General features: G+C 38.6%; 1 protein-coding gene across 1 annotated transcript in view; it reads right to left on the bottom strand.

Annotated features, from left to right (window-relative positions):
• TNFRSF19 (TNF receptor superfamily member 19) overlaps positions 1-13,805 on the bottom strand; it is a gene marked incomplete at both ends in the record, with an annotated part of 49,375 nt that extends 35,570 nt beyond the window's left edge. The window contains 2 exons of the mRNA XM_082303976.1: positions 12,219-12,329; positions 13,740-13,805. Coding sequence (XP_082160102.1) covers positions 12,219-12,329; positions 13,740-13,805 — 177 coding nt within the window. The remainder of the gene's footprint in view (positions 1-12,218; positions 12,330-13,739) is intronic.
• Between the last annotated feature and the right edge of the window lie 874 nt (positions 13,806-14,679).

Genomic DNA, 14,679 nt, shown 5'->3' with positions numbered 1-14,679 from the left:
AAGTAACTACAAAAAACTTCAGATGCATTTTACTGGACATTCTAAGAATTTTCAATTTTCTTTTATGTTAAGAATATCTTTACTGTCCTCTGAAGAAGAACAAGCACTCAAGTACCCAGAAAATTAACAATTCTAAGAAAGCAACTACAAATGGACAATAAAAATAGTCTTCTTCCTCTGCCTCTAGACCCAGGAATTTAAAAAATAAATTTTAATTTTTGTTTTTTTAGCTGAAATGTAGTTTCTTACTATTGACTATTATTCAGATTAAGGAGCAGACAGACAAATCATTGCAGTTAGTAACAAAAAAAAAGTATACTACAGTTTCATACACTGTACAGCACGCTCCTCCTGTGAGATGCTGACCCTAATAAAGCTGTTAGGCAAAAGGGGGATAAATTTTTTTTTTTTTTTTTTTTAATTTACTTCAGCCATAGAAAATTTTCTACCATTTTATTTCAAACCTTCCAGTTTCTGCTAGGAATCAATGCCAAAACAATGACAATTCTAGCAGTTCTATTCTATGTCACCTAAAAATATGTGCCTGTGTTCAGTTTTACACTCAATTTCATTTATGCAGTTGTAAGACTGTATACAAAGATACAGATTACCACCGGGAACTGGAACCAGACTAACTCCTGTTAGGAGATCTTGCTTTTCCTAAGTCTAAATAAACTTTTTCATTGAATCTCATTATTCCTTAACACATTCTTTCTAAATACTTATTCTTACTCTTTCTATTTAGATCACCCAAATTAGTAGTGTTATAGGATATGTTGTATAACTCAGTCAAACCATGTATATTCGGATCTTTTGATAAATCACTTGGAATCAATAACTCCCAAGTCCTAGTAAACTTTCAAATATAAGGCTTAAATTAACTTAATTATAAGTTTTCCTTTCCAGACTACCTTTGAAGTTTCTGATCAAAACCAAGCAAACACCAGGAAATAAAGTTAGAATGAAATGCCTTCAACTCACTGGCCCAAACTACCAAAGCTTGAGTAAGTTGTTTCTAGCTCTATCAGATCTGCTTTGCTATAGTTGGATGTATGGACATATCTAAGTGGTCCTTTGTAAAGTGGAACGGTTTACTTTAAAGTTATAAAAATGGTGGATGCAATATAAAGAAATCTTCTGCCCAAGGAATTTACAGTCTCCAGTCTTTTCAAAGATGGCTTCGAAGTCCTTGCCAGGAATTCTGCAGATATAATCCATAACAACTACAACTTTATGTATGTGCTTTTTATGTTCACATAACATTTGAGGTAGTTAACTGCCTGGCAGGTGCAAATAAATATTTAAGCTTGTAAACCAGGCAGAACTTCAAACAGATCTGTACTCATAATTAACCACATTCCCAAAACTGAAGGATATGATTTAGACAATTGATTCAAACCCTTTGAAATCTTGGACTTTATAATTTAGCAGTCCAGCAAAGACACAAACAATCGACTGTTCATCTTTTATTAGCACATGTGCAAAACTGATGTGCACCAGTTTACTTAGTGCTCTATTTACGAAGTTGTCAAGTTATATAGCTGATGAGATCTGAATAGTTCCCAACTCCCCTCATCCCTTCTATCCTCCCACTCAAATTTTTAAAAGAGGACTCATCTCCTGTGGCAGTTCACCTCAGGACTGCAGAAAAGAGAAATAAAACTTGTAACCTCAATTAGCTAGAGTTCAAAAAAACGTTTTTTATTTTCGTGCCAGGAAAAAAAAAAGTGCAGGTAAATATATGCTATATTTATTTCTCCTATTGTGAAGTGTACTGTGAAGAACACTTAACTCACTCTTCCCTTTCCACTTCCCCTTTTCAACGCTACCATCAGTGGTACCAGGTAATATTAATGAAAGATTTCTCTCTCAAATGATACACAGTACAAGCCATGAAAACCCAAACACTAATTTAGAAAACTTCATTAAAATTAATTTTTAAAAAATCTTCAAAATTCAAATACAATTTGCATTAATGTGACACCTCATTGTCTTTAATGTATGTATCCCCAGCACAACTTTGTTCAGAAATGTGTTTCACTGAGGTATCAAGTGAGATGACTGGTCAAGGCCACCTAGGAATCTGTAGCAAACTAGTTAACTAAACTCGTAACTTACTTTCAAGCTAAAAATATTAAAAGCATACAATAATACAGACACTTCTTAAAGTACTACCTTGGCAGTGTTAACATTTTCTTTCAGTATATACTACCCAAACACTGACTCAGACAGAACGACCAAAACTATAGCAGACTACAAAGGGTAATGGAGTTAAGCGATATGATTTTTCCCTAAAAGTTGAATGCAACACAGAAAGCAAGTGAACAGTAAACTAGATTTTAAACATTCTTTCAATTAAAATAACCTCAAATTTCATTTAAAAAAAAGCTTTCAGGCGTTATTAAGATTGTAATCTGCAAGTACGTTTTAGAATTTGTTTCTAGTTCCACTGATTATCCACAATCTATGTAAGTCCCTAGACAGTACAGCAGAGAGGAGTTTCACTTAGGCCACGATGATTACAAGAATATTTGTGTATTCTCAAGAAAAAGCCTTCAGTCATTAAGCCACTTCTAATTGATGTCAGGTCATATAACAAGTTGCAGCACTACACTGGTACTGGGAAATGAAGTTTTTAGTAATACGTTTGAGTATATGGCCTTGTTAAATAGCACACAGTTTTAGCTTCCAAAAGTACCTTAGGCTGTGGATCAGCCTCATCTAGAATCCAATAATCAGCTGTATGTATCAGCGGAAATCTCTGAGCAGGACAGGCTGCAACAGTGTGCTGCAAACACGTCAGATTTAGCTGCTGTGGTAAAATGCATAGGGTCAGAAAAGTTTCATCCTCAGTCAGTAAGATTTGACATGCCTACATGCAGCTACTCCAGCTCCCAGGACACTGACCCACAAGCACGTGCTAGCCTCTCCTGAGCCGAGATATGGCAGGCTTCCTCACAAGCAGCTGTCTTCCTTTGAAAAGTCACAGAGTGACTGCTGGACACGATAGCAGCTGCCCTCAGTAAACTTCACTGGGACAACATGTCAGACATAGCACACCACCTTTCATGTTCTGTATGAGGACTGTTACATTCAGGAATAGCTTCAAACAGTACCTTCCTGTTTAATTCACAATTCCTTTTACTGAGCCAAGATGCAGGTCACCTTTTCCTTCATCATACACTTGGTGCAAGGAAGGAACCCATGATACATAGCCCTACCTTAGCAACCATCAAGCTGCCTCTGTCCCATAGGCTCTCTGCACGGCAGCAGTCTCTTGGTGACAATATTTATCATCACGTATTTGGTAGCAATGCTGGCTTAAGGCACTCTCTCCCTTTCATCTCTGCTTTTTCTTCCTTGTCATACATTGTCCTCAACTGTACTGATACAGCCGATGATGAGGCTGAGCTGTAAATCTGTTCACAGGATTGAAACAGGCTAAAAGTCATCAGTTCAGTGATCTGTTCCATAGTACACCTTAAAAATCTACTGTGTCAGCATAACTGCACAGGTAGAGACACTGTGGAAAGGCCTTACTATTGCCAAAACTGTCATTTCAGTGTTTCTGAACTACAGCCTCAGATGTGATCTGTTGACAAAACAATATAGAATTGCAGCTAAAGTTCTGAGATGCAATATAAGCTTGATGAAGATGAGATATGGATTACTTTTTCATATATAAATTAAAAAAATACATGGAAGCTATAGAGAGTTATCAATTTTTTTTTTTTTTGAAAAAAAAGCAAATTATGGTGAAAGGACTGGAAGGACTCTCATTTCTATACTGGAACATTTTCAGGAAAAGGCTGAAACCCAACCTATCCCCATCTATTTTTTCTGCATTAATGGTGATTTATATAAATTTGAATCATATATAACGTTTGATTTATACAGAAACACATTGCTGGTAAGATAAAAGACAAAAAGGCTCTTACTATCAAGCCACACCAATGACTATTCAGACACTGGCAACTTGAAGTAACTTAAAGAATGAAAGATATTAAACCACTTGCTTAACTACATGATACTTTGTTTCCTACTAAATGAATGAGAAATGAAATAATGCTGAGTCACATGAAGCAAACACTTCCTTCTGAATCAGTACAATCACCTTAGTCTTCCACTCCAGAAGAAAACACTACTTAAAAAAAAAAAAAGCAAAACAAAAACCAGACAAAAAACCACCCCAAAAATCCCACCCCCTCAAAAGCAAGCTATTTCAGTGGTTCAAAGGCTTCACAAACATTACCAAGGACACATGTTTATGAGAAGAAAAGGCTACACAGACTTTTTTTTAATAAACACATAGAAGCAAACAAACAGGAGAAGCAGCTTTCACTCCCTTCCCTATCAATGCTAAATTGTTGATACAATAACAAAGCTGGCTTTCTTATGATGGAAATATGTTAAAAGTACTTTATAAAAAATACAATCAACATAGAACTAAAATCCATTGATCACTTAAGTTAATGCAACATCTGCAGTGCTGCTGTTAGAACAGTTGCTAGGGAATCAGAAAGGAAATGGATAATGGGAATAAGTGTAGGCTGATGAAGTGTGCTGATGACACCAAATTGAGTGGGGAAATAGACACTTTGGAAGGGAGAGCCACCCTGCAGGAAGATCTGGATAGGCTGGAAGAGTGGGCTAACAAGAACCTTATGAGGTTTAACAAAGACAAGTGTAAGGTCTTGCACCTGGGAAAACATAATCCAGGAGTGCAGCTCAGACTGGGACCCACCTAGCTAGAGAGCAGCTCCATGGAAAGGGACCTGGGGGTGCTGGTGGACAGGAAGCTCAACATGAGTGAACAGTGCGCTGCTGCGGCCAAGGAGGCCAATAGGATGCTGGGTTGCATCAAAAAGGGTATCACCAGCAGAGATAAAGAAGTCATTATCCCACTCTACTCGGTGCTTGTCAGGCTGCACCTGGAATACTGTGTACAGTTCTGGTCCCTGTTATACAACAAAGATGTGGACAGGCTGGAGGGGGTCCAGAGAAGGGCCACCAAGATGATCAAGGGTCTGGGAAGCCTGCCGTATGAGGAAAGGCTGAGAGAGCTGGGTTTGTTCAGCCTTGAGAAAAGGAGGCTTAGAGGTGATCTCATCACCACATACCAGTACTTAAAGGGGAGCTACAAAGAAGATGGAGACTTGCTTTTTACAAGGGGCCACATGGTGAGGACAAGGGGTAACGGGTACAAGTTACTCCCAATGAGATTCCGATTGGACACGAGAGGTAAATTTTTCACAATGAGAACAGTCAATCATTGGAATAATCTCCCCAGGGAAGTGGTTGACTCCCGCCACACTGAACATGTTTAAGACTCAGCTGGACATGGTGCTGGGCCATCTCATCTAGATTGTGCTAGAAAGGTTGGACCAGACGATCCTTGAGGTCCCTTCCAACCTGGTATTCTATGATTCTATGATCTATGAAAAGTTGAGGGTATACTATCTTTTCTTATTTTAAGGAAGAGAGAATTACTTTAAAAACATTCTTGAAAGAGAAAGCCCCACTAAACTGCGACAGCAAAAGCTGAAAAGAATAGTCTAGATTCAGAACTAGTTACATGAAATAAGGCTAGGTTTTTTTTGCTGTTTTTTTTTGTTTCATGCTATAAAGGGTGTCTGAAGTTGCTTATCTGTGCAGACAGGAAGGTCAATCCTATAGATTGAGCACTAGTTTGCAACTAAAATTAAACACTCATCATAGAAACATAGAGCAGCCCAGGTTGGAAGGAACCTTGAAAGAACTTCTGGTCCAACCTTTCATGGGACAGGGAACCGAGATGAGATGATCTAGCACCCTGTCAAATTGCATCCTAAAAACCTCCAGCGATGGGGACTCTACCACATTGCTGGGGAGGTTGTTCCATTGAATGATTGTTCTCACAGTAAAAAAAATTTCTTTCTTATATAGAGATAAAACCTCTCTCCTCATACAGCTTGTACCCGTTGCCCCTTGTCTTGTCCATGTGGTGCCTTGTGAAGAGAGAGCCTCCATGCTCTTGTTCCACTCTGTGGCCTGTGTCTACTCTGTTCCACCAAAAACTTCCTGCATTACCATAGGCAAGTTGATTTCTGTGCTAGTGTTTCATGTAAAAATAGTATAGCAACAAAGGTCTTATAAATAACTCAAGTTAATAGTTGTAAAAGTAAGTATAAACACACATATATATGTGGGTGTGTATACATATAGATACACATGTGTATATACATATAGATATATATACACATATATGTATATATACACACCTACTCTGTACAGGTGGTATTTTGCCCTGCACATTTACCCATACTGTTGATGCAAGCCTGTGGTATATCTGAATGCAAGTGGCAACACAGGAACAGACTGGACTGTCACACAGGACCTGATTTGATTAGGCTTTAACCATACCTTAAGTCACCTGTGCAGCCTGTGTTAAGATTCTTAAGTCTGATCTTCAAGTGTCACTGTGTCTCCCCTGTAGTGTAGGGACAACCAATGACTGTTGACTTAACTGGGTTTTATAAATCCACAATAAAAATCCCATTGAAGTTTAAAAAAAAAAAAAAGCCAACCAAACAAACCACCAAACATACCACAATTAGGTAACAAGGTATTAGTTTTGATTTCTGTAACAACATATACTCAGTTTAACAAAGGCAAAAGTAAGAAAGTACATGCACAAGTGTACTTATGCTCTAAACTGGTTGCTAATCAATTCAGTGGCAATGTATTTAAGTCATAGTACCCACCTGTACCACAGTATATATCTTAATTTTTATCTTGAGAACTCCAGTTTTCCTTTCATAGTGTTTAGCCTACTAACTCTACTTGGTTCTTGAAAGGAAAACAGTTCCTATTTTTCTGTAGTAATAACAAGAAAGAAATCTACAGATTTAGATTGTAACTAAGATGAAGTATTTTCTCATAAATAAGAGTGAAGTGAGGGCTCTACGGTCCTTGACACTGAACCTGTCTGCTTCAGCTTACTCAGCAGTAGAAGTTCTACCTGAACTGAGTTTCGAGGGAAGGAAATAGGGACATATGTTGACATCAACCGTTCACACAGTCCACTGCTCCATAACCCAAAAGCTGGCCTTTTGTATTCAACAATATAGGCTGAGGTTTTTTGTTACTACCGTAAAAAAGAAACCTGTCAGTCAATTGCTTAAAACATTTTAGGGGGGAACCAAACAAAAAATCCCACTGATAACATTGTATTTTACTATATACTTCGACATACAGTCATGCTCACACATCCAGCCGTATATCTAGCTTTATCCATGACACTAAATATTTGATAGGAAAACAGACACATTATTTGTTATTAAGAAACTGTTATTAAACTACAGCATAATTACATCATTGCTTTCTCACATGTAAAAAAAACAAGCAAACAAAACTCACCCTGTGTTGCAAATTACTCCAAGTATATCATTAAATCCCTTTTCCCTTTGCGTTCCGACCTTTCACTTAACGTACTTTGTTGCTTCAAGCTGTAGTTCAGCAAGACTACTTTCAACCGCATTTCAGTAACAGCCACAGCATCACATCCTTCGCTATGATTCACAGAAAATTGTACCTCTATTTATAACGGAAATTATGCTTCCACTCACATTTAGAATCATAGAATCATTTAGGTTGGCAAAGACCTTTAAGATCATCAAGTCCAACCGTTAACCTAGCGCTGCCAAGTCCACCACTAAACCATGTCCTCAAGCACCACATCTACTCATCTTTTAAATACCTCCAGGGATGGAGACTCAACCACTTCCCTGGGCAGCCTGGTCCAGTGCCTGACTGCCCTTTTGGTGAAGACTTTTTTCCTAATATCCAACCTAAACCTCCCCTGGCACAGCCTGAAGCCGTTTCCTCTTGTCCTATCGTTACTTGGGAGAAGAGACCGACCCCCACCTGGCTACAACCTCCTTTCAGGCAGTTGTAGAGAGCAATAAGGTCTCCCCTCAGCCTCCTCTTCTCCACACTAAACAACTCCAGTTCCCTCAGCCTCTCCTCATAAGACTTGTGCTCCAGACCCTTCACCAGCTTCACTGCCCTTCTTTGGACAAGCTCCAGCACCTCGAGGTCCTTCTTGTAGTGAGGGGCCCAAAACTGAACACAGGATTCGAGGTGTGGCCTCACCAGTGCCAAGTACAGGGGCACTATCACCTCCCGGCTCCTGCTGGCCACACTATTTCTCATAGAAGCCAGGATGCTCTTGGCCTTCTTGGCCACCTGGGCACACTGCTGGCTCATGTTCAAGCGGCTGTCAACCAACACCCCCAGGTCCTTTTCCAACAGGCAGCTCTCCAGCCACACCTCCCCCAGCCTGTAGCATTGCATGGGGTTGTTGTGACCCAAGTGCAGGACCCAGCACTGAGCCTTGTTGAACCTCATACAGTTGGCCCCGGCCCATCGATCCAGCCTGTCCAGATCCCTCTGCAGGGCCTTCCTACCCTCCAGCACAACACTTTCACCCAACTTGGTGTTGTCTGCAAACTTACTGAGGGGGCACTCGATCCCCTCATCCAGATCATCGATAAAGATATTAAACAGGACTGGCCCCAATACTAAGCCCTGGGCAACACCACTTGTGACCGGTTGTCAACTGCATTTAACTCCATTCACTACAGCTCTTTGGGCCTGGCCATCCAGCCAGTTTTTTACCCAGCAAAGAGTATGCCCATCCAAGCCATGAGCGGCCAGTTTCTCCAGGTGAATGCTGTGGGAAATGGTGTCAAAGGCCTTACTAAAGTCCAAGTAGACAACATCCACAGCCTTTCCCTCATCCACTAAGCGGGTCACCTTGTCATAGAAGGAGATCAGATTGGTCAGGCAGCACCTGCCTTTCATAAACCCATGCTGACTGGGCCTGATCCCATGGTTGTCCTGTATGTGCCATGTGATGGCACTCAGGATGATCTGCTCCATAACCTTCCCCGGCACCGATGTCAGGCTGACAGGCCTGTAGTTCCCCAGATCCTCCTTCTGCCCCTTCTTGTAGATGGGTGTCACATTTGCTAACTTCTAGTCAACTGGGACCTCCTCGATTAGCCAGGACAACTGACAGTTGATGGGAAGTGGCTTGGTGAGGACCTCCGCCAGCTCCCTCAGTACCCTTGTGTGGATCCCATCCGGCCCACAGACTTGTGCATGTCTAAGTGGTGTAGTAGGTCACTAACCATTTCCCCTTGGATTATGGCGGCTTCATTCTTCTTCCCATCCCTGTCTTCCAGCTCAGGGGGCTGGGTACCCCAAGAACAACTGGTCTGACTATTAAAGACTGAGGCAAGGAAGGCATTAAGTACCTTAGCCTCTTCTTTGTCCTCTGTCACTATGCTTCCCCCCGCATCCAATAAAGGATGGAGATTCTCCTTAGCCCTCCTTTTGTCGCTAATGTATTTGTAGAAACAATTTTGTTGTCTTGTACAGCAGTAGCCAGTTTAAGTTTTAGCTGGGCTTTGGCTCTTCTAATTTTCTCCTTGCATAACCTCATGACATCCTTGTAGTCCTCCTGAGTTACCTATCCCTTCTTCCAAAGGTCGTAAACTCTCCTTTTATTCCTGAGTTCCAGCCAAAGCTCTCTGTTCAGCCAGGCCATTCTTCTCCCCTGCTGGCTCCTCTTTCGGCACATGGGGACAGCCTGCTCCTGTGCCTTTAAGATTTCCTTCTTGAAGAACGTCCAGCCTTCCTGGACTCCTTTGCCCTTCAGGACTGCCTCCCAAGGTTTGAGCAAAATCTGTTTAGTTATTTCAGTTCTAGTGTAGTAGCAAAAAATAGTATTTGAAAGCCTATACATGTGTGGGAGAAGTAATTCCTCACACACTGAAATTAATTAAGCATTCATATTTTCAGAAAAACTAGTCTTAAGAATCAGGACTATCAGATTGTAAACAAAAATAGTTAAAGTAAAAACATAACTTGAATAGTGTACTATTGCAAACTGTAACCTTCCTATTTTAGTTTAGCATTTCTTTATTAAATTGAAAGTGTGATTACTGACGGCATTAGTTTTTACACTTCTGGTTTTTATTTGTCAGCTAGATAAGTATGCTACATTAATGCATATAATACTGCTTTAGTAGGACCACTGTTATAAAGTGCCATATTTACAAGTGCCTTTATAAATTACAACACCTGCTGGAACCTTTCAGTCCTCAAATTTAAGGCCAATCTAAAAAAACCAAAACATCCAAACAAAACCACATCCATACCGTTAGTCATCTTCAAATCGCTACTTCCACAGCATTGTTTGTATGTCTAAACCTTAACTAATACTGCCTAACATAGAAAGCAATCCTCACTAAAGTGTGAAATATTTCTGTTAACACACTGAACACTAGCTGCGGGGGGCGGGAGGGGGAGATAGGGAAAAATGTGTCACTCAGTTTCAGTAAATCTCTTCAAACCACCCACAAACCACAATACTTAACTTGTGCTTTTTTTCAGAGCTGAATATAGTAAGAAATACAAAGCCACAAACTGAAAGCTTCTTTCTCCCTGTTGTTTAAACACACATACACACCAGACTTAGTAATGTTTCATGTCAAAAAATTTTCAAAAATAACATTTCAAATTCCCCCTTGGATCTACATAACATACTTGCCTACAAAAGGAACCCTGAAAATTAAATTTCACTGCTCCTAAATAACATCCTAAATTCTACCTTTATCATCCATTTTACACTATCAGTAAGAGTAAAAAACAGAGTTTGCCCTTCTATACGCAAAGGCACTGGGCAGGGCAGCTACTTCTCTCTTGCTTCATGGCCCCACCTATCAGGTATTGATCAGACTGCACAGTTATGTCTGGGCCACAGTTTTACACTCTAACAAGGGGCAAGATGTAGGTATACTAGCTGGACACTGAAGGAAGTCTTATCCTTATGCATGAGACTTGGCAAGTCTGCTCACCCTTCATGATACCAGCTTGCATTCTCTCTTTTTTGCCTGACCATCTTCGCACCTCTAGTATGACACGCCTGCTCCCCCCAAACATCCAGTCTCCCCACGACACATAACTCATTCTGTTATCTCCCTCACCTCTGGTGACTGAGTTGGTGAATCCCACCATACCCCTCCCTCTTGGTTTCAGCTGTATCTTCCTTCATTGTTCTCTATCCTTGCTTATACACAGCACCTACTTTCTCTGTGCTGAAAGCAACTAAGATCCCCCTCATAACTTGCATTCAGACTTGGAATTTTGATGGGAATTTTGACAAGTTAACTTTCTAGTGCTACTGAATCCCAGTCCATAACCTCAGTCATCATTCATCTCTGTTGATTCATTTCTGCATTCCTAAAAAACATGCAACTTCCCAAACTTTTACAGGGATTTTCTTTTGGAAGAGATGTAGTTGTTCTAAAAGAAAAAAACATTTATGTAAGACTCATGATAACAACCTTTCCTTCTCCATGATAACAAGGACTTCTTATGTGCTTTCTACATATTACCATGTATTTTTCTGGCCTCCCCCTTCTCAATTACTTTACATGGCATAAAGATATGGATTAGGTTTATAGCATTTCTAATAAGTTGTAAAACAAAGAAACAGAGCCTCACTTGAATCTAGCTTCCAAATACAACACGCTCCAACCAGTGAGCTAGTGGAAACAGAACAATCACCTATCTCCCAGCTGTTCTAAGGAAATATCACAGTTCTCACTTGAATCCTCTTCTGTATTTATGTGCTTATGCCCTTATTTTTATTATAAACCATTCTGTTAAGACAAGTTGTTGTGCAGAATATATTTAAACGCTGTCTATAGTGGCAACTTCACATAAAATCCAGAACTGATTGTGAAAGTCAGCATTGTAAAAAATCAAGCCCCCCCACCTTTCAATGGTCTGTACCAGTTACTAGTTTGAAATCCTTTTTTTATACTCTCCTCTACACAGTGAGGTTATTCAGTCTTAATTCCCTGTAGTTTTTTTCCCCTCTTTGTAGCACTAACTCATCTTTAAAAAAAATCATTTTAATTTGAGAGCCCATACCCAGATCCTCTAACAGTACTGCCTACTTTATTAATGGTATCATCATTTTCTGAACTGAGCATTTTATATAAAGAGAACCAGAAAACATGGTACTTGAAAAACTGTAAAAGGTTCAAACGCCAGAATCATAAAAAAAATACTTCCACATAAGTACAGATATTTATTATTTTAATTACATATGTAAATGCATTTATTGGAAACAAAGTAAATTCAAGAAAGCATCACTTGCTTACCTTTGAGAGTTCCATTCCAGGTCCACACTGTTTGCAGAGGATACAGTTTCCAGTGTGGTCCCTAAATTCCTGCTCTCTGCAATCTCCAGTCTCACAAATTACCCTACTTAGCTTAAAAAAAAAAAAAAAAAAAAGTAAACTCATTATGGTATAATTAACCTGTGATTAACATATAATTTATATTAACTCTAAATCTGAGAAATAAATTCATGTTTCTATCTTAAAAATAACTTTCTGCATTATCAAAAACTTTAATTATGGCAATGAAAATTAATCATCTAACTCCAAATATGGATAAGTGGCCTGAATTTTAAAGGTTCTCAGTACTCAGTGACTTGCAATAATTTTACAATTTTTAGAAGACCTGCTTGATATTTGGCACTTGTGGAATGCTAAAACACTTAATTGTTTGAACATGAGTTTAAGTTCCTCACCTTACTCAACATTATGAAAAATGCATGTGACCATTTACTAAAGCTACAATTTTCATGACAGTAAGCTATGTCACATCACATTATATTACCGTGTTTCATTTATTTGCGATTTTTTATTTTTTTAATGATGCTATTACAATTGAATAAATAAGCTAAAAATCTATTCCTTTAAACAAAAATATTTAGAGATTTTAAAAGGTCACTCAAACCTTTTGGAAACTTAAAAAAACCCCAAACCTGTATGAATACTATTTATTCTAAATTTCACTATGACTTTATATTTAACGGGCCAAATGAGAGAGAATCCAATTTCTGCCTTCAAAGGCATTTAAGTACGTTATCTGACCAAACCAGAAACTGAGGTTGTGAGAAATACCATAAGCAGTAATATCAGCCATGCAAAGTCTCAGTATAATCACTGGAATCCTACCAAAGAACATTAGCAAACCCTGTGAGCTCCCTCAACACAATTTAAAATGAAATGTCTAGATATAGGTTTCCATCACAGAAAGTGCTCTCCAGAATTGCTACTATATTCTTACTTTGTGTATTAGCCTTTTCAGAAAGACCAAAGCCTTTCTGATAGCTATGAAGTGTGAATTACCCATAGTTCTAGAGCTTGCCTCTGCAAGCCAGAGTCGAAGTATGCTTAGTAGGCAATGTAATTGTGTGCTATGCTATGTTCTGTGGATAAATCGAATACTTCGAACTCCTAAACTATATATATGGCATACTCTGCTAAGAGACGGCTACTGCAAATTGCTTAGAATTCCTGCCATCTCTTTGAAGTGAAGCAGTATCACCTTTACAGCACTATATTCACCTATATTTTCTGTCCTAGTCCAGTCCTTCTTCCGTGAAGAGGCTCACAAGGTAAATTTTAATTGCATGTGAGGAGTAGCAAGAAATTTATAAATCAGTTGACCAAGCTCACTTCTAAATTGATAAAACGTGTATGTAATTGTATGGATATACGTGTTTAAGACTTTTAGTATTAGCAGTAATGTGTAGAACAAAAGGCACCATCTCTGTGCCTAATATAATTTTTTTAACATTCATCCTAGGGGGAAAAAAAAAATTAATTTACCAAATAAGCTAGTAAAATTACGAGCATCTTCAGTTTATCTTCTCCTTGTAATCCTTTCGCATCCATTTCTTACAATTAAATCTTTCTGCCTAGAAAAAAAATAAAAAGAAAAAAAGAAAAAAAAACATTATATTTCACAATGTTGTTTAAATTGCAAAAGTCGTATGTCCATAGTACTTCACGTCATTCAGCATGTCAAAATATTCATCTTTTAATGCCATTAAAATATTTCAGATGGATTCCTGGAAGCTAAACAACAAACATATGCCTTAAAAATAATGTTCTTTTTTAGAAGACAAGGCAATATACACAAAGTTTCTATAGCCTTAATTCTCAAAAGAAGAGACTGCTATCAGTCTAGATTAGAGAACGTCAATGTTTGTAAATCTAACATCTTCTAACATCCCTAACATAACTTTCTTGCTTGTTAGATGCCTAACTAAGTACAAGATCAACAGACAAAAATAAATTTCTTTAAATATGGCACATATCAGCCAAGACATAGCTGATCACGAGAATGATCCTTCTGTGTTGCAGTGTGGAGCAGAATGGGTTTGCCTAGTGGCTAAAATAATCTCTTCTACTTCATTCTGCAACGAACTGGAGGCATACACAGGATCTGTTTCTACCACTTACCTAACGGATACTAACTTCTTGAGATCTGTTAACATGATTGTTTGTGATCTGGTAGGCAAAGACTGTTATAGAAGATATTTCCAACAGCATAACCAAATAACATCCTACCTCAGACAATTTTTATCATAATCTCAGAAAGAGTCCATAAAGCCTTGCTTAATTATTTTTTAAGAAGTGGTAACAAACAAACGATTTAAAAAAAAAAAAAAAAAAAAAAAAAAAAGAAGGGGAACTATTTGAAACCATCATGGAAAGGAAGTTCTAATTTGGGACTAGGTGTTTTGGATTATTAAATCAACAAACT

This window comes from Platalea leucorodia (genome assembly GCF_965183815.1).
Source record: "Platalea leucorodia genome assembly, chromosome: 2".
In the NCBI taxonomy this organism is placed as follows: domain Eukaryota; kingdom Metazoa; phylum Chordata; class Aves; order Pelecaniformes; family Threskiornithidae; genus Platalea; species Platalea leucorodia.
Note: the sequence above shows the minus strand (reverse complement) of the source record. Positions and strands in the feature narration are given on the sequence as shown.